General features: G+C 40.5%; 1 protein-coding gene across 8 annotated transcripts in view; it reads right to left on the bottom strand.

Moving 5' to 3' along the window:
- The window catches only part of ATP2B1 (ATPase plasma membrane Ca2+ transporting 1), a 475,107-nt gene that overhangs the window by 150,795 nt on the left and 305,430 nt on the right, over window positions 1-18,882 (bottom strand). For all 8 annotated transcript variants that reach the window (XM_085653032.1, XM_085653026.1, XM_085653033.1 and 5 more), the window contains 2 exons: window positions 14,457-14,698; window positions 8,348-8,585 (listed from right to left, as the gene is read on the bottom strand). In XM_085653032.1, coding sequence (XP_085509158.1) covers window positions 8,348-8,585; window positions 14,457-14,698 — 480 coding nt within the window. The remainder of the gene's footprint in view (window positions 1-8,347; window positions 8,586-14,456; window positions 14,699-18,882) is intronic.

The raw sequence follows: 18,882 nt of genomic DNA, 5'->3' as shown, positions 1-18,882 counted from the left end.
TCGCCATATCAGTTCAGTCCCAGCTATATGCAAATGAGTCTTGCACTGTGCCTCATCGGAACAGTCCAGTCCGAGCTACCAAGCCAGGTCTTCCCTGAACTGCAAACAAGCATCCTGGGACCGGTTTCTGGGCAACACCCTTCATCAGCCAGGCTAGCTTGAATCCAATGTCAAAGTGAGCAAGGGACTCACGTCTGGGCATACCCTGCCAACTTAGAGCGAACAAAGCAAACACAAGGACATGATGGAAGGAGCACTGAAACTTTTCAGACACTCACCCCAAGTCACAGATCTGGGTTGAATCCATCATCATTCTTTAGCTCACTTCGCCACCTCAGTTCAGACCCAGCTATATGCAAATCAGTCTTGACCCTGTGCCTCGTGGGAACAGTCCAGCCCGCACTGCCATGCCAGGTCTTCCCTGAACCGGAAACAAGCATCCTGGTTTTACCAGGCTTGTTTACTGTACTAAAGCAAAGCTTCATTAAAGGCAGTATTGGCTCCAAAGTGTGCTTGCCTACCAAAATCTTAGGAGGAGGGTACACTGCACAGGTTTTACCAGAGTTTCTGCAACATGCTCAAATTCATCTGAAAAGTGGGCTTGTACTCATACTTTAAGAATATCACCACATCTCATGAGACTTATTCAGCTTCTGCCTTTTGTAAGTCTTCTAACTAGCGTTCGTTTGAAGATGAGATCTCTGCATCAGTATACATTTCTTCCTCTTCCACGACGGGTAGATCAGCAAACAATAAAATGTCAGAATCCAACATAAAAGATTATGCATTCATTGGAGAATGCCTTGTATCATCATTTTTGGTTATAGAAGGTATTAACACTAAAATACTGATCTGAGCAGTTGCAAGTGGTTAGGATAGTGTCAAACATCGGAGCCTTAACAGTTTTCAGCAGAGTAAACTCCAGAACCAATACCGTCGCTATTGGAATCACTGACAGTTTCCTAGATACATAGCAAGCTGAACTGTCAACAGTTACAGGCTCAAGATGTATCGCAGTTACTAGAGTCTGGACCAAAGTTTGTCTGAAGCAGAGAGGTTGTTGTTGCAGCTAACCCTTGGCAGAAGACTGGGCTTTTCTGAAAAATAGCCAACATAACCTACTTAAAGGTGTTGATTTGTGCCTGAGAATTCCTACAGTTTTGATAACCACCTGCAAAGGTTCATGTTGAACTCTGCCACTTTTGAAGTGTGCTTTCTGAGCTTTCCCATTTCTTTGTGTGAGGAACAAGAAGAATTCTTTCTATTGTGTTTTCTATGGCATAGAAGAATGGCTTCAGGTAAGACATTGCCAGGCTTCATGATTTCTACAACAGGTTAGCAAGGGCCAGAATGGCTTTCTGCTCCCAGAAAGCAGGCATTTGGGTGTATGAGAGCACATACGCAAAAGGCCAATGTCTTCTTAGTAAGGCCCAAGGACGCCCTACAATATAAGGGGCTGCTAATGACATCTGCATAGGGTACCCATGACAGGGTTTGAAACCAAACAATTTCAGTGGTATCAATATTGAGAGTTTTTCCCCCACAAACATTCAACTCAGAACAGAAAAACAAGAAAATCTCAGTGGCTCAGATCCTGTGCCAGAGAAAAAAAAGGAAAGGGAACAGACATCAGTATCTTCTATGACTACATCCGATGTAACTTCTGTTGTCCTACGACTCCATGATTATAGGTTTAACAGTCCTGGATAGAGCCAGTAACTGCTTGCTACAGTAAATAAAATTCCTGCTCCAGTTTGATGCCCTCAAAGGTGTTTGATAAAGAATTTGCAAGAGTCAATATCCATTGTAAAAAAGAGATACCTTTCATGCACGATCTGCATTTAAAATATTATTAAATGATCAAGGTAATTTGGTGATGGCAGGGAAATAAACATTTAATAGAGAAGTAAAGAGTGCACCACAGATGTATAGAAGTAATAACTAAGCAACTATTGATTCATTTAATGTGATAAAGAAATAAGAAAGCTATCATATGTTAGGTACACAGAATTATAGACTCAATAAAACATGAACTATTGAAAGCGGTGCTATGAATAAACAAAAGCTGAACAACCTGGGGAGAGTAACGGAAAATCTTAGGAGAAAAGAAAGGTAGGCTGGGGAGATGAGATTAAGGGCTTTACTGGATGCTTCGGACCATTAGTTACTACCTTTATAAAAGAAGGCAGTTTACTTTTTATGACAAGACAGGAGGCTAGCATAAATCTTTGCTGCTCAGAGGTGGTAAATAAACACTTCAAAATCCAAGAACAGAATACAACATAAACACACAATCCAATATAGAACACTGACAATCCATTTAAACTCCATTACCACCATTTCCTTCCTCATTTTGTTTGCTGCTTCGAGCAGATAAATATGGGGTTGGCTTTTTAAAAAGATTGTGAGGTTTGTGGAATGCATGTTCATGATTTGGATGATTTAGTGTGGAAGCCCAATTTTCGGGCAAGAAAGAGTTGCTGGGAAGGATCAGATTAGGATTTTAATTGCAGCTAATCTATTGGGTTTACCTTTTAAGCATGTTAATTAATATTAATCTATTCTTAAATTTGGTTTGAAAATGATTATAGACTTCTAATAAGAGATAAATACCTGAGGAGATTTGAAAAGTAAGCTAGATTGTCGGTTTTCAGTTATGTTGCTTAGTGCTGTTCCGAGCCTTCGTGCCGACAGCCAAACGCTAAGTATGAGCAGAGATTTAGTTTCATTTAAGGTCTTTGGATGGCGGCAGCCATATTTGTTTTGGCCAAAGCAGGACGACGTGACTTCTAGCGATGCTTGTTTTATCAAAATCAGACCTTGTTTTTATGGAAATTAGACCTTGTTTTTACAGAAATTAGAGCTTGTTTTTGGCACCATGGTGACAGCCATGTTGCCTTGAAAGACAATTGGGCATTTTTTGACGGGTCTCTTGTAACTGTGACAGGGTTATTATTGCCCACAGAGGTTTGTCGGGCGACATTTTGAGTTAAATACTTACTGTTGATTGAGATTGATTAAAGAGGCATTTTAACACCAGATTTTCAATTAAGACAAATAAGGTTTGCAAATATGTTTTCAACAAGGCTTGTAAATTAGAAATTGAAGATGATAACTAAAGGAAATTATTAACACTAGGAACAAAGGTGATAATGAGAAAAGTGATCTCTGAAGAGTTAGAAGATGCTGGACTAGAGACAGTGAGGTGTTTTCACTTAACGGAAGGTAAAAGGAAAGGGAATGCCATTAATGAGGAGTTTTGGCCATTATCGGAGGATGAAGGCAAGGCAAATAAGGGATCCATGTGGAAATTTTTTGAAAAAGAGGAAACATGAAAAGGGACTGGAATTTCTGGATTTTTCTGATGAGTGGATGTCCACAGAGACTCACAAGAGTAGTATCCCATGCATCACACAATGAGGGTAGGTTTACCCTGTAAAAGAGAATGTTTTCCACCAAGTTGAATATCAACAGGGTACACAGAGGGATTCGGAGGAATATATCCTGGATTTGGGATATGATGATGGTTTTCGAGAGGAATAGGAGAGTAGTGAGTGTTTAAAAAAATAGTGTGTGGAAAGAGATCAAAGAACATATGGGACAGTAGCTTTTAGCCCTTCAGAAACTAGGCATCCAAGGACCTTGGATTGGTGGCCAATGCATCCTGTGACAGAGTAAATTAAATATTAGATGAGGAGAGGAATACAATGAGAGCGGAATGTTTTCACCCACTCCATTGGGGATAAGGAGACTATGACATCTAATTTGGATCCTGATTTATTTACATAACTTTTCAAATTGGGAACAGACCGAAGGAACTGTCTAGAGAGATCATTGAACCAATATGAGGATACGTATTGGATGTATTAATAGTATAGAACCAGAGAGTAATTTGTTTTCAGGAGAATGCCAACACCAGCCTAATTTCTGAGAGACACAAGGCTGTGTTGTTGTGTAAATAAATCAACACGAAGAGGGAGAGGATTTCAATGGAACTAGTCCTTGTCCCCTGGAAAATACTTAAACAAAAAAGGAACAGTTCCAGACTGAATCTACTGCATCCAGGAAGTTATTAAAACAAGAAAAATTGTATGTTTTTAGGAAAAATCTTAAGTTTTATAGAAGAACCCTCACCCACCAACCTAGTTGGTGGCATGTTTCATCATTGGGTTCCCAACTGGGATGCAGAGTGCCTCCCAGGTGTGCTTCGACGCCTGACTACAGAGGAGCGGGTTCTCGTAGATCAATTTAACCACACAAAACATCCATTCAGACTCCTTTTTAACCTTGCCAAAGACCCTACTATTTAAAAAAAAAAGTATTATATCCAAGCGTGGAGGGGGATCCTTGAGGCAATTGTAGATGAACTCACCCTTCACTGTCTTGCACTACTAAAACCCGCTTCGCTATAGTCAGGCGTCGAAGCACACCTGGGAGACACTCGGCGTCCCAGGTGGGAACCTGATGATGAAGAATGCCACCAACTAGGGTGGTGGGTGAGGGTTCTTCTATACAAAGTATGTGTTGTTCCATATTCGTCCACAACTGGGAGATTTGTCTAAAAAGAAAACTAGCAAAGAAGCTAGAGGTTTGCTTTTTGGAGAGGAATTAAAACAATCCCTTGGGAAATGTGTCCAGACCTTCACTGCTTTAGATAAGGCACAGTTTATATAGAAGGGCCGGAAGGAAAGGGCAACCTTTCAGCCACATCTAATATAAAAGCCCATATAATTACATACGGGGAACATTCAGGGGAAGTCAAGGATCAGCAGTTTTTTCCCCTAAAGAGGAAAAGGAAGAAGAACTCAGTGTATGAGAGGAAGAGCACAAGTTAATTTGTCAGGACAAGGTGAGTAGGAAGGTTGGAAGGAAGGCTGAAGTATTTCATTTAGGAATGTGAAATTACAAATGATCCTTGGGTGATTGGTGCAATCTCAGGGTATGTAATAGAGTTCCATTCAAGGCTCACTCAGAGCAAAGTTCCAAGGGAGTTGCATTTCAAACAGCATTTAACACAGATTGTAACAGATAAGGTGACTCAGATGTTAGAGAAAGGAGCAATTGTGAAGGTGGACAAAGATCTGTTTGGGTTTGAGAGTATCCAGTTTCTAGTGGAAAAAAGGACAAAGGTTGGAGACCTGTGATAAGCTTGAGAGAACTAAATTACCTTGCGACTTACAGGCAATATAAGATGGAAGGGATTCATCTGTTATGAGATGTTCTGCAGGACTTGGATTGGATGTTAAAAATGGATGCCGAAAAAAAATATATTTTTGGGTTCCGATTGTATTAGAGATTCAGGTTTACCAATTAGGATAGGAAGGGCAGGTATATCAATTCAGGTGTCGTCCATCAGCTCCTTGGTGCCTTTCAATGGTAATGAGGCCTGTTGTGGGGGCAGGGGAGAGGGAGAAAGAGAGCGAGAGAGCGAGTGCGAGAGAGCGAGTGCGAGAGAGCGAGTGCGAGAGAGCGAGTGCGAGAGAGCGAGTGCGAGAGAGCGAGTGCGAGAGAGCGAGTGCGAGAGAGCGAGTGCGAGAGAAAGAGCGGGAGAAAGAAAAAAGGGAGAAAGAGAAAAGGGAGAAAGAGAAAAGGGAGAAAGAGAAAAGGGAGAAAGAGAAAAGGGAGAAAGAGAAAAGGGAGAAAGAGAAAAGGGAGAAAGAGAAAAGGGAGAAAGAGAAAAGGGAGAAAGAGAAAAGGGAGAAAGAGAAAAGGGAGAAAGAGGAGAGAGAGAGGAAAGGAGAGAGAGAGAGACAGAGGGGAGAGAGAGGAGAGAGGAGAGAGAGAGAAAGGAGAGACAGAGGGGAGAGAGAGAGAAAGGAGAGACAGAGAAGAGAAGAGAGGGGAGAGAGAGAAGAGAGGGGAGAAAGAGAGAGAGGGGAGAAAGAGAGAGGGGAGAGAGAGGGGAGAAAGAGAGAGAGGGGAGAAAGAGAGGGGAGAAAGAGAGAGGGGAGAAAGATGGGAGAGGGACGGGAGAGGGGAGAGGGAAGGGAGAGGGGAGAGGGAAGGGAGAAGGGAGAGGGGAGAGGAGAGAGGAGAGGGGAGGGAGAGGGGAGAGGGGAGAGGGAGGGAGAGGGAGAGGGAGAGGGATTATACGTGGAACACACGGAGGCACGGTACATGAATTTGTCCAATCGGAAGAATACAGCTAGAAAGCTATGGGCTTAGGACCTCTGTTATGCCTTGAAGAAATCCCCATGGTTTGGGATTAAACGTTGACTGTGTCCTTGTTCCTTTTGAAAATGAAAAATAAAGAAAGAATACTAAGAAAAGATTTGTCTTGATATGCCTTCATTTGGAGCACATGATGAATAGTCTTGTGTGACTTTGTATTCTGCCTTTATTTTAGGCTCAGTAGACATTGTATACTCCATAGACTTCCTATTTAAATTACGGTGCTCCTTCTGTAAGTTTTGAAAGGATCACATCAATTGTTTGGAGTTACAAGCAGTTGTTTTTGCCAGTCAGAGTTTCAAGTTGGTGCTGGTGATGCAGTTTTGGAAAACTCAAGCTTGGTTTCTGACAGTGATGGAATTAGTAGTGGAAGTGCCATTTCTGGTGCAGCCTTGCAAAGGATTACTAATGGACATAAATGGACAGGAGCATCCTCTGATAAGAGTCAGATGCGCTCAGCCTTCTAGTTTGGAAAATTTAAGAAATTCAGTAAGATCTGAAGAATGTGCGGGAGAGGCTTCGGACTTACTCAATGAATCTTGGGGACCAGGAACAAGAAAAAGGTATGGGAATGTCTGGTGCCGTTGGTGCTTAGAAGGAACTGGGCTCCCGTATAGGCTGATGAGTTTATGATTGCTAATTTTCTAGTTGAATGTTTTGGGAAAGGTCTAAGTTATAGAACTGTTAATTGTTTCGGATCTCCAATAGCGGTTGTAGATTCACTTCTGGATGGTATGTCGATTAGCAGGAATCCATTGATTTGTAGAGTCATTAAAGGTACATGGCTTAAAGGAGCACCTAAGTCTAGATATCAATGTCTAAGTGATGTTGAGCTAATTTTAAATTATTTGAGAAGTCGGCAAGCAATAGGTTTTTGGATACAAAAGAATTAACCTTGGAGCTGGCTACTTTGTCATTTCTTTTAAGAGAGTCTCGGACGTCAGAGCTTTCCAGCTAAGCAATAGGTATTTTCAGCCTCATGGTGTGTTTCTTGAGATTTGGAAAAGGACTAAAACTAAGGGGGATTCAGTTTTTATCCAAGTTTGATGAGTATCTAAAACTTTGTTGTGAGATCTATTAAAGAGTATGAGAATAGAGTGAGGGAGCATAGGAGTGGATAAATTGATGATCTCTGATATGAAATATTTTGGTGCTTATCTTTAACAACCACTGCTGAATGGGTTAAGAATGTTATGAAATAAGGGGGAAATTCGTTTTTGTTTAAAGCCCATTTCGTGAAGGGTGCTGTGACCATGAAGGTTTTTAACGGGGTGGAAGGTTGGAGATAATTAAGGCGGCTGATTGGTCAACTGCTGACATTTTTTGATTAGATTTAAAGCCAATTGAGCATGTTTGTGGCTTTGCACTTCAAGGCTTTAAACATGCATAATGCTAGCCTCTTGTCTGGGCACAAAATGACGATCAGCAGAAGTTTACTGCATAGAGAATCATGATTTTACTTTAGAGACAAAGAGGCTAGCGTAATCCCTCCCACCCTTGCTTTGGGGAGGAAAACTAGGACGATGTGAGTGAGTGAGCGTGTGTGTGAGCGTGTGTGTTTGGGGGGTTTATACTGTTAAGGATTGAAACTTGTAAAAGAATAGCTTGCAAAGTATGTTCTTTTCTTTCAGAAAGCCCGTAATATTTTCAGATGGACAATTAAAGATGTTTTCAAGCAGTTTAATTAACATTTTGGTTAAAATAAGCAGCCACACAAATGGACGGAAATGGTGGTCATGGAGCTTATATGGATTGAAGTGTTCTATAATGGATTTTGTGTTCATGCTGTATTCTATTCTTGGCTCTGAAGTGTTTGCTGCTCACAGGTAGTGAATACAGGTTTATGAATAACGCTAGCCTCCTTGTTTTAAAAAGAATTGTGATTCTTCATGCAGTAAACTGCTGAGAATCATCATTGCCTGCACGTAAATCCATATTCAGGCTTGATAGATGGTTTGACCAGTGGCAGAAAAATACAAAACAATGTGTCACATTTAAAAAAAAAAAAAAAAAAAAAAAAAAAAGAAGACTGCACAAACCTGTAGAATATCCCTTCCCAGACAAAATCTCAATTCTATACACTATTGCAAAACAGTTTCAACTTTTCATAACTAATATTATACTTGCTCATTCTTGTACAAATCTATGTGGAAAACATATTTTAATAATAACTTACCTCTGGCCTAACCGGGTCTTCAATTCCTACAACACCGATACATGTAAGACCAGAGAGAATGTCAGTTTCATTGTCCCACTCTGGTTCATGTTCTCCCACTGGAAAATCTCTATAAGCCAGACATATTGTTCTAAGTCCCTCGCTGGCCATTGGTTCAATTACACTTTTTACCATATCATCACGATCTCTTGGTCTAAAAACTTTAGCTTCACCATCAGCAGTTATGATTTTATAACATCTGAAAAAAGGGGGAAAAAAAAAATCACATTCAAACATATATAGCAAAAAGACAAGTTCAATCAATATAATAAGATGTGTATTATGAATTATATGCCAACTCCTTTAAAAGGCAACAACCCATTTCAGGATTAAAAAAACACATACCCAGTAGCAATTTTATACACCCTTGATAACATGTAAAGAAAATGATTGCCACATTAATAGTGTTAGTCTTCTTTAATTCCAAAGAGAAAAAAAGTACCCTGAAAATGTTTGTGCCCTGAAATCGTTTACATCTATTGACCTTTCATCACCATTGGACCCATTTGTGTCCATTTTGCGCAGTATGCACCCACTGATACACCTAAACTCCAATGAGGGCAGAGTGCTAGATGAATATGGGAATAATACATTTACTGGATAACTACTCTTACAGGTAAGTACAATAAAGAATACTCACCACATTCATGACCATAAAAAAGCCTGTTTAGCATTAAAGAACCAATAGCAAAAGTGGTTATTTGGAAACCCCTCCACCACAGAATATTTTGTGAAATATTTGATCAACTCTGAACTGCGCCTGTATGAGCCAAAACCATGAGGCCTACAAAAACCTGTAGGACTTCTTCCATGTTGAGGCTCTGCAGATGTTGGACACAATTCTTTATTTCTAAGTGTGACTTCTGCTGCATTACCTCATTCATCATGGGATTCAGAACTTGCAATGGCAAGATTAAAAATTTGATAACACAGCTTGATATAGGCTATGACCTAAGGCCACAATCCATCTATTGTGTGAAGAGCTTGTGCAGCCAAGGTTACATAAACGGGAAAAATAAAAATAAATTAAAGAACTTATTAACGTACAGATATGATAGAACTTCAGACATCTCATCTTTATGCCAGGGCTTGAAATGTGGGGCAGCAAGATATGTTTAGATACCCGATAGTGATCTAAAGATCAACTTACTGACTTTGATGTCACAGATGGAACAATTCTGCAGAATGTGAGGACTGCTTGTAAACAATGTCTATATTCTGCTATGCTCTCAGCCATCCCAAGATTGTAGCACTTTACCTGACCTGTTTCTAGAGTGGAAACAAAACATCTTTAAGTATATATAGGGACCTAAATATACCATGTGGAGAAAAGAGCAATAGAGGGGGACATAGGTAAAACAATGGCAAACAGAAAACTCCATCCACTTTTGGAAAAAACGTTCACTGTCAGTAACAGGCAGAGTAGCCCTCTCAAAAATGAATGTCATATCGCACTTCCTGTACCATGTTGCAACACTACTAGTTTAACTCCACAAGAAAATATTTACCCAGTTGACTACTACTGCCAAAATGATATAGGGTACAGGAAGACACACAGTTCCACTGTGCATGTTGCAAATATCAACCTTGAGTAAAGGCTGGGAGCACCAGATTATGAAAGCTATTTCCGGTCCGCTGAGCTGAAATTGATAGTTAAATGATTTGCTAAACAGAAAAGCCAAAAAAAGTTGGGTGCTTCCATCATCATGTCACTGAGCAGCATGTCACTGAACACGTGCAATGCACCAACACTACATACGAGATTATGAGATACTGATGGAAATGATGCCTTGACCACTAAGACTACTGAACCATTCTTCCCAGATATCCAAATATGGTTACACTCCAAACTGGAGGCACTCCTGAATCTACCAATACAGTAGTGTGGCACAAAGCAGACATTCAGAAAATTAGTGATCTGTTCGTTGATGGAACTCTACAAATGGTTGAGTAAATGTGTCCATGCAGTACCAGTAGGTGAATTCCTGGGATGCAAGTTTTATATTGAGGTTCACAACACAAAGGTACACATTACACAACCTTCCCTAAAACAAAGACCAAGTAAAGAATAGGTACCAGTAGCAGGAGGAACTTCACGTAACTCTCACATATACACAACATATACAACACAAGTGACTAATACACTAAAGAGGGTATGAGAGGTGTGGTGTATGCATTCCCAGACAAACATACAAGAAAAAGAGCCCTCTGGTGAAAAAACAGACAAACCTCTTATGGAATTACCCTCCACTCATGCACTCACTTAGGATAATGAACCCTCACTTAAGTAGTGTGGCATGCTTCAGGGGATTCCACATCTAGTACTGGGAAGAATATGAGAGTACTACTGCTCACTGCTTACATAGTCTGCTAGTTATGGGTTCCTTAATTTGAGTGAGTTTATGTCTCTTATGTTGTTTAACTGTCAGCTCTAGTGCTGTTGAGCTAAATGTTTTACAGTTTTTTCCCTGCCACAAGAATAAAATTGGGAGGGTCTAGCAGTCAAATATACTTTCCTTTTACATGGATATGTTTCTGCCTTGGCTATTGCCCCAATGGGGTCAGGTGCCTTCCTCAGGACTATAAGGAGTTCACATCAGCTATTGTGATACAGTCTATGATTAATAGTTCGTGTTACGCAAGCACAATAAATATATCCTCTGTTTTTTTCATACGAGGGGACAACAGCATTGGAGTACAGCTCTTTATTGAACAAAAACACCTTGGACAGAAATAGAGCAAGCTTCCCTCCTTCTGAAGACAGGTAGAGTTCGGGCAGCTGCAGCGCTAGCAATCCCCCATCACAAAACATGTACAAGTCGGGAAGCAGCAGTGCAAGCTTTGCTTCCTCAAAGAGCAGGCACGGGACTGTAGCAGCAAAGCCAGACTCCCTCTAATCTTCCATTCACCGTAGAACAGACTCAGGAGGGCAGACTAGTACAAGTGTTCATCTCTCACAGAACAAGTATACTTTAGGCACGAGTGACAGGTTATTGACAGATCTCTGGAATGGGTGCTTAAGACACAACGGTGAGAGAATAGGAGAGCTCCGACACCATGCTCCTTTAGGTGAATCATGGTAGGCCACAGTTTTTCGGAGCAGCCCAGCATTGTCTCGGTATCCATGCTCTAGACAGGCATACAGGTGCCAAGCACTTCAAAACGGTTTTGAATGCTCAACCATCAGTTGTTGACCAATGCCAGCCTCAGTACTGCACCTTTTTAAAATGTTGAGCTGCCACTGATCGAAAGGAAATTATAGGTTGCAATGCCAATATTTAAGAGTGCGATCATTATGTTAGAGAAGTGAGATACCTAGTGCAAAGGGCAATCTAGAGTCAGCCACAAGAAATCAGACCTCATATTTTTCAAATGCATAGCTGTCCTCATAGCAATAACACCAAATTCGACACCGTTCTGTGGATTACATGTTTAGAACCCTGCTTGGAATTCATTACGAGAATTTGAAGCCAACAGTTACCACTCATACCAGGACTGTGATGATCGAGTGAGTAGCACAATGGGTCACAGTACTAAAGTGGTCCAAGCCTTGAACTGTACTGGAGTTTCAGCTTCATACTTACACATGCACCAGAAAGTCACGATCTACTAATTTTAAGAAAGAAGCTTTAAAGTTGCCAAATATTCTTTGGGGGATGTGTATCAAACTATGTGGTTTGGAAGTTAGCCTATAAGGTTTTACCATATAAAATAAAATGTAATTACCAAACTCAACAAAACATCTACAGCCATAGATTCTACATGTAAGTGAGACTAGCGTGCATCAGATTCTTAAAAACAGGGGATGATAATACATTATTCCGATTGGAAAGGCTAGATTTTAGGTGGAACAGGCCTGTTAACTAAATCAGTATCGGTTAATATCAAGCACAAACTGATCATAACAATGCTTAAGGGGCACGACCTCACTATCCTAGTATAGGATGCCACAAATCAGGGGATTGGCAGAGATACTACTGAACAGCCAAACACATGACATGGAAATGTATCGGGTTACAAGAGGTTTTAGTCAAGCTGGGGTATGAGTTAAATGCATTTGTGGCTTAAAAACTTATATACCCTGTCTCAAAAATTTAAATGAAGAAAAACGTATCCGTGGAAAGTAAGGAAACTGATTTTTGCCATACTGCCTTACACAAGGCCAGGTTATCAGAAGGCCATCTTAGATGGGCCAAAAACATTGACTAATAGAGTGTTATTTGGATTTAGAAAAAACTGTTCATTTTTTGGTCAGGCTGGTCAGCGCAGCTGTCACCAGACCTCATGTGAGCAACCGAAAAAGAGACTCAAGAAGCAATACTGAGAGAGAGCACAACTTAAAAGACTGCTTGTGTTGCTGTTTTTGCCTGTGGGAAAAACTGCGCTCAATATAAAAGCTCTGAACTGGCTATTGTAACAAGCGCACGATCAATGCTACGGGCGTGATCTGTTTTTTATAAAAACATTTATGACCAAGGAAGTAGGCCTGAACTATTTGAGAAAAAAAAGGGGTTAAAGTCAATAGCCCTTTAAGGGTGGACTGTTATCACACTGTGTTAAAGCCTATAGACAGGCATTTTGCTAAATGTAATCTCACAGACTACTGTTGAAGGCCATATTTTTAGTGTTGATTGCCCCCTCTGAGTAATCCTGGGGGTAGGTGGTGTGCACCATTATAATCCCCGTTAGTCTCTCCCTCTTAGGAGTGGTTGTCCATTGTTTTGGCATCTCTGATTTTTTTTATACAATTGTAATTTTAGGACTATATGCCTGACAACCGTAGCATGGCAAGGCGCAAGCCTAATCCAGTACATCTGGATTGGTTATGCTGAAAAGCCAGTGATAAAGGCCATAAGCTTGACTGGTGCACTGTGAAATGTTACATCAGATGCCAAAAGTCTGATCTTTTTATTATTAAAAGTAACAACAAAGGCAGTAGATCTGATTTATGTATTGTGAAAAGCCTGTGGTGGTGCAGTGAAGTGCTGCGTGCTGCCAGCTTCATTTGTCCCTGCGAACAAGGACCAGGAAGTCACAAACGCATCAGGCAAGGACTTCATCTTGATGCAACATGCCGGTTTATCTTGAATGAAGAACTCTCAGGAGCGTTTATCTGCCGTGAAGGTACTTTTTTTTTTGTGGACACTCTTGGTATGATAACGACAGTCCTGAAGTCTGCACCACCACTAGAGTATAACGTGGGACCGGGAGCTTGAACCTCTCAGAGCCTCGCATCGGTACAGTACATTGATGGAATTTTAACCTGCTTGCGGCATCGAGAGGGCCACTGGAGGGCTGATGAACAATTATTGAAATGTAGTGGCGCTCATCCATTGAAGGGAAAAAATTGTTAAAGGACACTACGAGTGCTTTGATGAAATCTCCACACTAGAGAGGCCCACCGGAGGGCAATCATCAAATTAGCATGCAAAGGAGAGTGAAGTGCTGTGAGCTTCCTTTGTGAACAAGGACCAGGAGGGCTGAAACGCGCAAGGCAAGGAATTTAGTGATGCAACATGCCGGTTTACCTTGAATAAAGAACTCTGGAGAGTTTATCTGCCGTGAGTGCGTCTTATTTTTTTGGACAATTTTGGTATTCGGTAGATAGATAACTTCATTTTTAATTTGCGGTATATGCCGGCCATGTTTAAGGAGCAGCAGGTTTTCTTCTTTCTACTTTTCTCTTTATTTTTATCTTTCATATGCTTGAGTTTGGGTTGTATTACTGTGGAAGGATAAGTGAGTGAATACAAGAACGAGTTATGAGATCAATAGCATGCGTCAAAGGATATGTGACAGAGTGCATCTATGATGACTTACTGAATGCTTAAAACAACCAGCCACACAAGAGACTCCTTTGGGTTATAACTAGACAAGATGCCACTTTGCTTCTTACCCAACTATACTGAGCTTATTTTCAAAATGCCAATATTGAGAAAAGACAATCACTGTCAAAGTCTTATACTCACAGTTCTACATTTCTTTTACACTACATGGAGAAATTATCTGCATAAAAATAATGCGACTATTGCAAATTTTTTGATTTGGAGGTAAAAATAATTAAGCTTACTTTTTAAGAACGATCTCGGAGGCACCTTTGCTGAACATCCGGTAACTGCCATCAGAATTTTTCAATACAGTACTCATGGATTTTCGTACAGAGTTGAACGTGTACACTTTGTAAAGTGTTTCCTCAGGAATTTCATTTCTTACATCTTGATAGTCCCGTTTTAGGTCCAGAACAAATCCAAGCAAGGCACATTCAGTTTTATTACCAACCTGGCTTGGTAGACCACCTTCTTTTTCAGGAGGCTGTAAAAGTAAAAATAGTTATAGAATATTCTTAAGCAAAACCTGCAACTACAATAAAAAATATTAAAGACTTTTGTAGCATTCAGCGTTAAGAAAACATCTGAAGCATTAAATACATTTGTGCAAAGTGCAAGTACATCTTTAGAAAATCACTACAGCTTTAGGACTGTTGCATTATAGTCCTATATTGAAATAGGTACGGTATCAACTAAAAGTTCAATAAAAAAAATTGAAAACTGTCCTACCTTCTTATTATAGGTGCACTCTTTAAATCCGTATCTTCTAAGCTTCCCCCCACCCCGAATAAAAGAGGCACATTAGTGCCTTTTAGGAAGGAAAGTAATGCTTCCAGCTTTATATATTCATTTTTCTTTTTAGATCCTATTGTTTCACAAACGGATAGCATCAAGGGAACAGGGGATAAAGAATAAGCAGAAAAGACTCAACAAGAACAAACTGTAAAAACGGGCACCATCTATAACATCCGTATCTGCAGAAGAGATTGCAGAAATAGTTGTACAAAACATAACAAATGTGGTACTTCCTTAAGATTAATTGAGAAAGAAGCACACGTACACATCTTCAGCCCTTCGTCTATCTACTCCTGTAGAAACTCAATGACACAAGACTGCAATATGTACTTGCAGATAAATTCTCAATCCAAAGTTTATCCTTAAAACTCGGTTCAAAATAAGCAAACAGGAAAATTCACTCAGTGGTGGGAACTTCAAAAGTCAGGGAGAAAGCATTCCAAATATTCAAGGGAAGTTCACCAATCCACTACAAATCAACCTACGACCAGCTGTTGGCAAACAGCAGAGAACTTGGCCCGATAAGTGAATAAAGATTTATTTAGCAGCTATTGGGAATTCAATCACTTCTAAACGCTATATCAAATATCCCGAAAGTATTGTGTAAATAGAAATTACTGCATAAAAATATACATTTTGAATTTTGACATGAAGTTCTGATTGCTTAGCACAATTGTAAATCAATTTCAGATTTGCTGTTCACTCAAAACAAAATCTAGCCCTAGGGATTTAAAACCGCATCAGAGGCCAAGCCCTGGAGTTCCTCATGTAAAGACAAAGCAAACAAGGATATGCAATGCAATGGGTCTCGCATTAACGTGAGTTTAAGCTATTGGCATTGTAAATGACAATGCCTTTTATTGATGTTAAAAAAGAAAACAAAAATAAAAGGCATTGTTATTTGCAATGTCAATAGCTCAAACTGACGTAAATGCGAGATCTATTGCATTGCAAATGCTTGTTAATTGCTGGCAGGTCTACGACCAGGAGGGACCCTGCCCACTTAAAGCCCTGCGCACTGTACGTTTCAATCAAGTGCCCTCTGCACGCGACTAAAGGCTCCTTGCCCTTTGACCCAAAGCATCCTGCCCCGTGATACTGGCTCCTGCTCACAGTATGAGGTTCCTATCCCTAAAACTCACCACCATTGGCTCACCGCATGAGCCCAGAGGCAGCCTTAAGCCACGCTCATGAGCTGGCATCAGAAAAGAGGCAATACCAGCACGCGCCCTGAAGTTCCCGTAAGGTGCCAATTAGGCGCTCTAAAAACGTCAAAATAAATACAATGAAATAACAAGCCCGGGAGTTGTGTGAGCACGCCCGCTAAAAGAAAATTTAAAAAAGCACGCGAGTGGTGCTTAGAGGCGCTTGAGTGAGTGCGCAGGCGATAAGCGGGTGCGTGCGCACGCATTCTGCTCTTTTTCAAAGCACATACTCGTGCTTGTGGTACATGGCTGGGCACTCCCGCAAGCCGTATGCCGCCACAAGCACGAGTATGTGCTTTATAAAAAGACCTGCACGACGGCTAAAGGTCTCCTATGCAGTGCATGCACACTGCGTAGGCGTGAACTAAAAAAGATATGGAGGAAGGTAGTGCCCTGTTTTCAGAGGAGCATGAGGATTCACATTGAGTGAGGTCTCCAAATAGAAACAAGTGCACAACTTGAAAAAGAACATTTCTGAAAGTGATACAGAGGCATGATAATAGTACGTTTGGGTGTGCCTCATCTAGTCTCAGTCAATGCCTTGCCTCTGTTCCTATTTAATTTATCAAGTAAAGCTTGGATTCTATTCTTTCTTCAGAAAAGTTGGTCGGTCACTTTAATTCATAATTTGGGACTTTAGTATTTACGCTGCTTGATTTCCGATGACCAGAGTTCTGTTTCCTACTTGATTCTTTTTGCAGCATAGCTTTGTGTTTACAGGATATTTACATGCCGTAGCGAAAAATCAGTTTTTAAGCAGACTACTTGCTTCTTGTATGTAACTTAGGAAGAGAAGGCATACAATTTACTTTACTGAAATTTACAAAGTGCGTGGAGCGGGAAAGAATCAGAACTGTACATTTTATGACAACTGAAGCCCCGCCATCCCCTTGCTCTGTGAAAAAACAACATATTTCTTTTTATAATGCCTGCCATGGCAATAGACTAGGTTAAAATCACAGTAAAATGTAAGTCCAGGTGCTCATGGATATGTTCCGGACTCATCCACACAGATTAAGCACCACCAACTTCTCAAGATTAGATGGTGGAATTACAGAGCATAAAAATGTATTTGTGGAAGAAGGTAATTACTATTAATTAGCAGTGACTTTCTTCACACTATTATTTTCCTTAAAACGCACACTTTGTCATAGTATTCTCTGGCACAGAAAGGAACTGATTTGTTGATGTCCTCCTTGTAAATTTAGCCAATGGCTGAAGTGGGCTTACTCACTGCCCCATGCTTTATGCTAAAGTGGATGGAAGAAAAATTAAAAAGACAATACTGGACCAATGGATGAAGAGGGCCGGCTGAAAGCCCCTATAAAAAAGTATATTAAACATATACTTTTAGTACAAACCAAAGTTCTTGGCCTGCACCAGACCTAAAAAGGTGAATAGTGATCAATAGTCAATTGGGTGGTGGATTTGTAGATTCTCCTCTGTCAGCTTTCAGCTCACATTGGGTATTACATTTTACCTGAGAAAGAGATTTAAACATACCTCAGAAAGCTGGCATAGATGACTTTCGACGAAGGCTGGTGAAATGTGAAAAGGATAAAACGTCTGGTTTTCGTGCAAGTTATTACTTCATGAGCATAAACACACATTTAGAAGAGGGTATAAAGAAGTGACTAAGTTAGTGAACTATATGCTGAAACTGAAGAAAGCAGTCAAGCAAGAAAGGCTGCTGGCTCAACTGCTAACTGACCTATGCAGCAACGATTTGTAAGCGACTAAAGAGGAAACACAATTGGAAATGTGTTGGCACTAATACTTTTCTATGCAGCTAACACTACTCCATTGATCCATATCCAAAAATCCGGTAAGCCATCTTTGAATTAATTGAGTCTTACTACACTGAAAACTCAGCCCTACGTTGCTCTTGAGCTAAATTCATGCTCTACAAATACGAACCTGCATAGCAACACCGATATATCATATGTGATGATTAAGGCAGAAATTTACATTCAAAACGAACATTAAAAATAAAGAATATAGAGAATAAAATTGCTGTAATGCATGAAGGGGAATCCATATCTGGGTATTAAATACGTAACCAGTATTTATCTGTAATTCATGTGTTCAGTGACAGTGGGACGTCTCTTGTGGTTTGTTGTATTCCCTTTAGTTAAGAAAAATGTAAATCACAAAGAGTAAGGGAAACTCTACGTGTGCTATCCCACCTGGATAGATGCAGTGTGGTTTAACATCAGACCAACACCCATGAAACGCATCCTTAATGGCACAGCATACCTCCCAGTAATGTCTCAAAAAAAATTCAACCACATCTGCTGAACTCTTAGTAATGTTCACTGGACCCCCTCCCTGACTAGATCACCTTTGACACCAACTGCATCGTCTACAAGGCCACATGAAACCACAGGCTGGCACACTTGACTGGAAACTAATCACATAATGCACAAGGCAGTGTCATGCCATCAGTTATGACATTCCTGGACTGATTACCAAGAACTGCAAGAAGGAAAATACCGGAAAGCAGGACTTCTAATGATTCAGGATCTGAAACATCCCCATTGGGTTTAAGCATCCCACATCTGGGACAAAATCACCACCGGAATCAGAATGGTTGCCGTCAGAACCCTGTTCGGAGGGCTACGCGGCAAGCTGGAGCTACTGGGCCCAACCATGGGTAATTAGGCTTGAT

This window comes from Triturus cristatus, chromosome 4_1 (assembly GCF_964204655.1).
Source record: "Triturus cristatus chromosome 4_1, aTriCri1.1, whole genome shotgun sequence".
NCBI lineage: Eukaryota > Metazoa > Chordata > Amphibia > Caudata > Salamandridae > Triturus > Triturus cristatus.
Note: the sequence above shows the minus strand (reverse complement) of the source record. Positions and strands in the feature narration are given on the sequence as shown.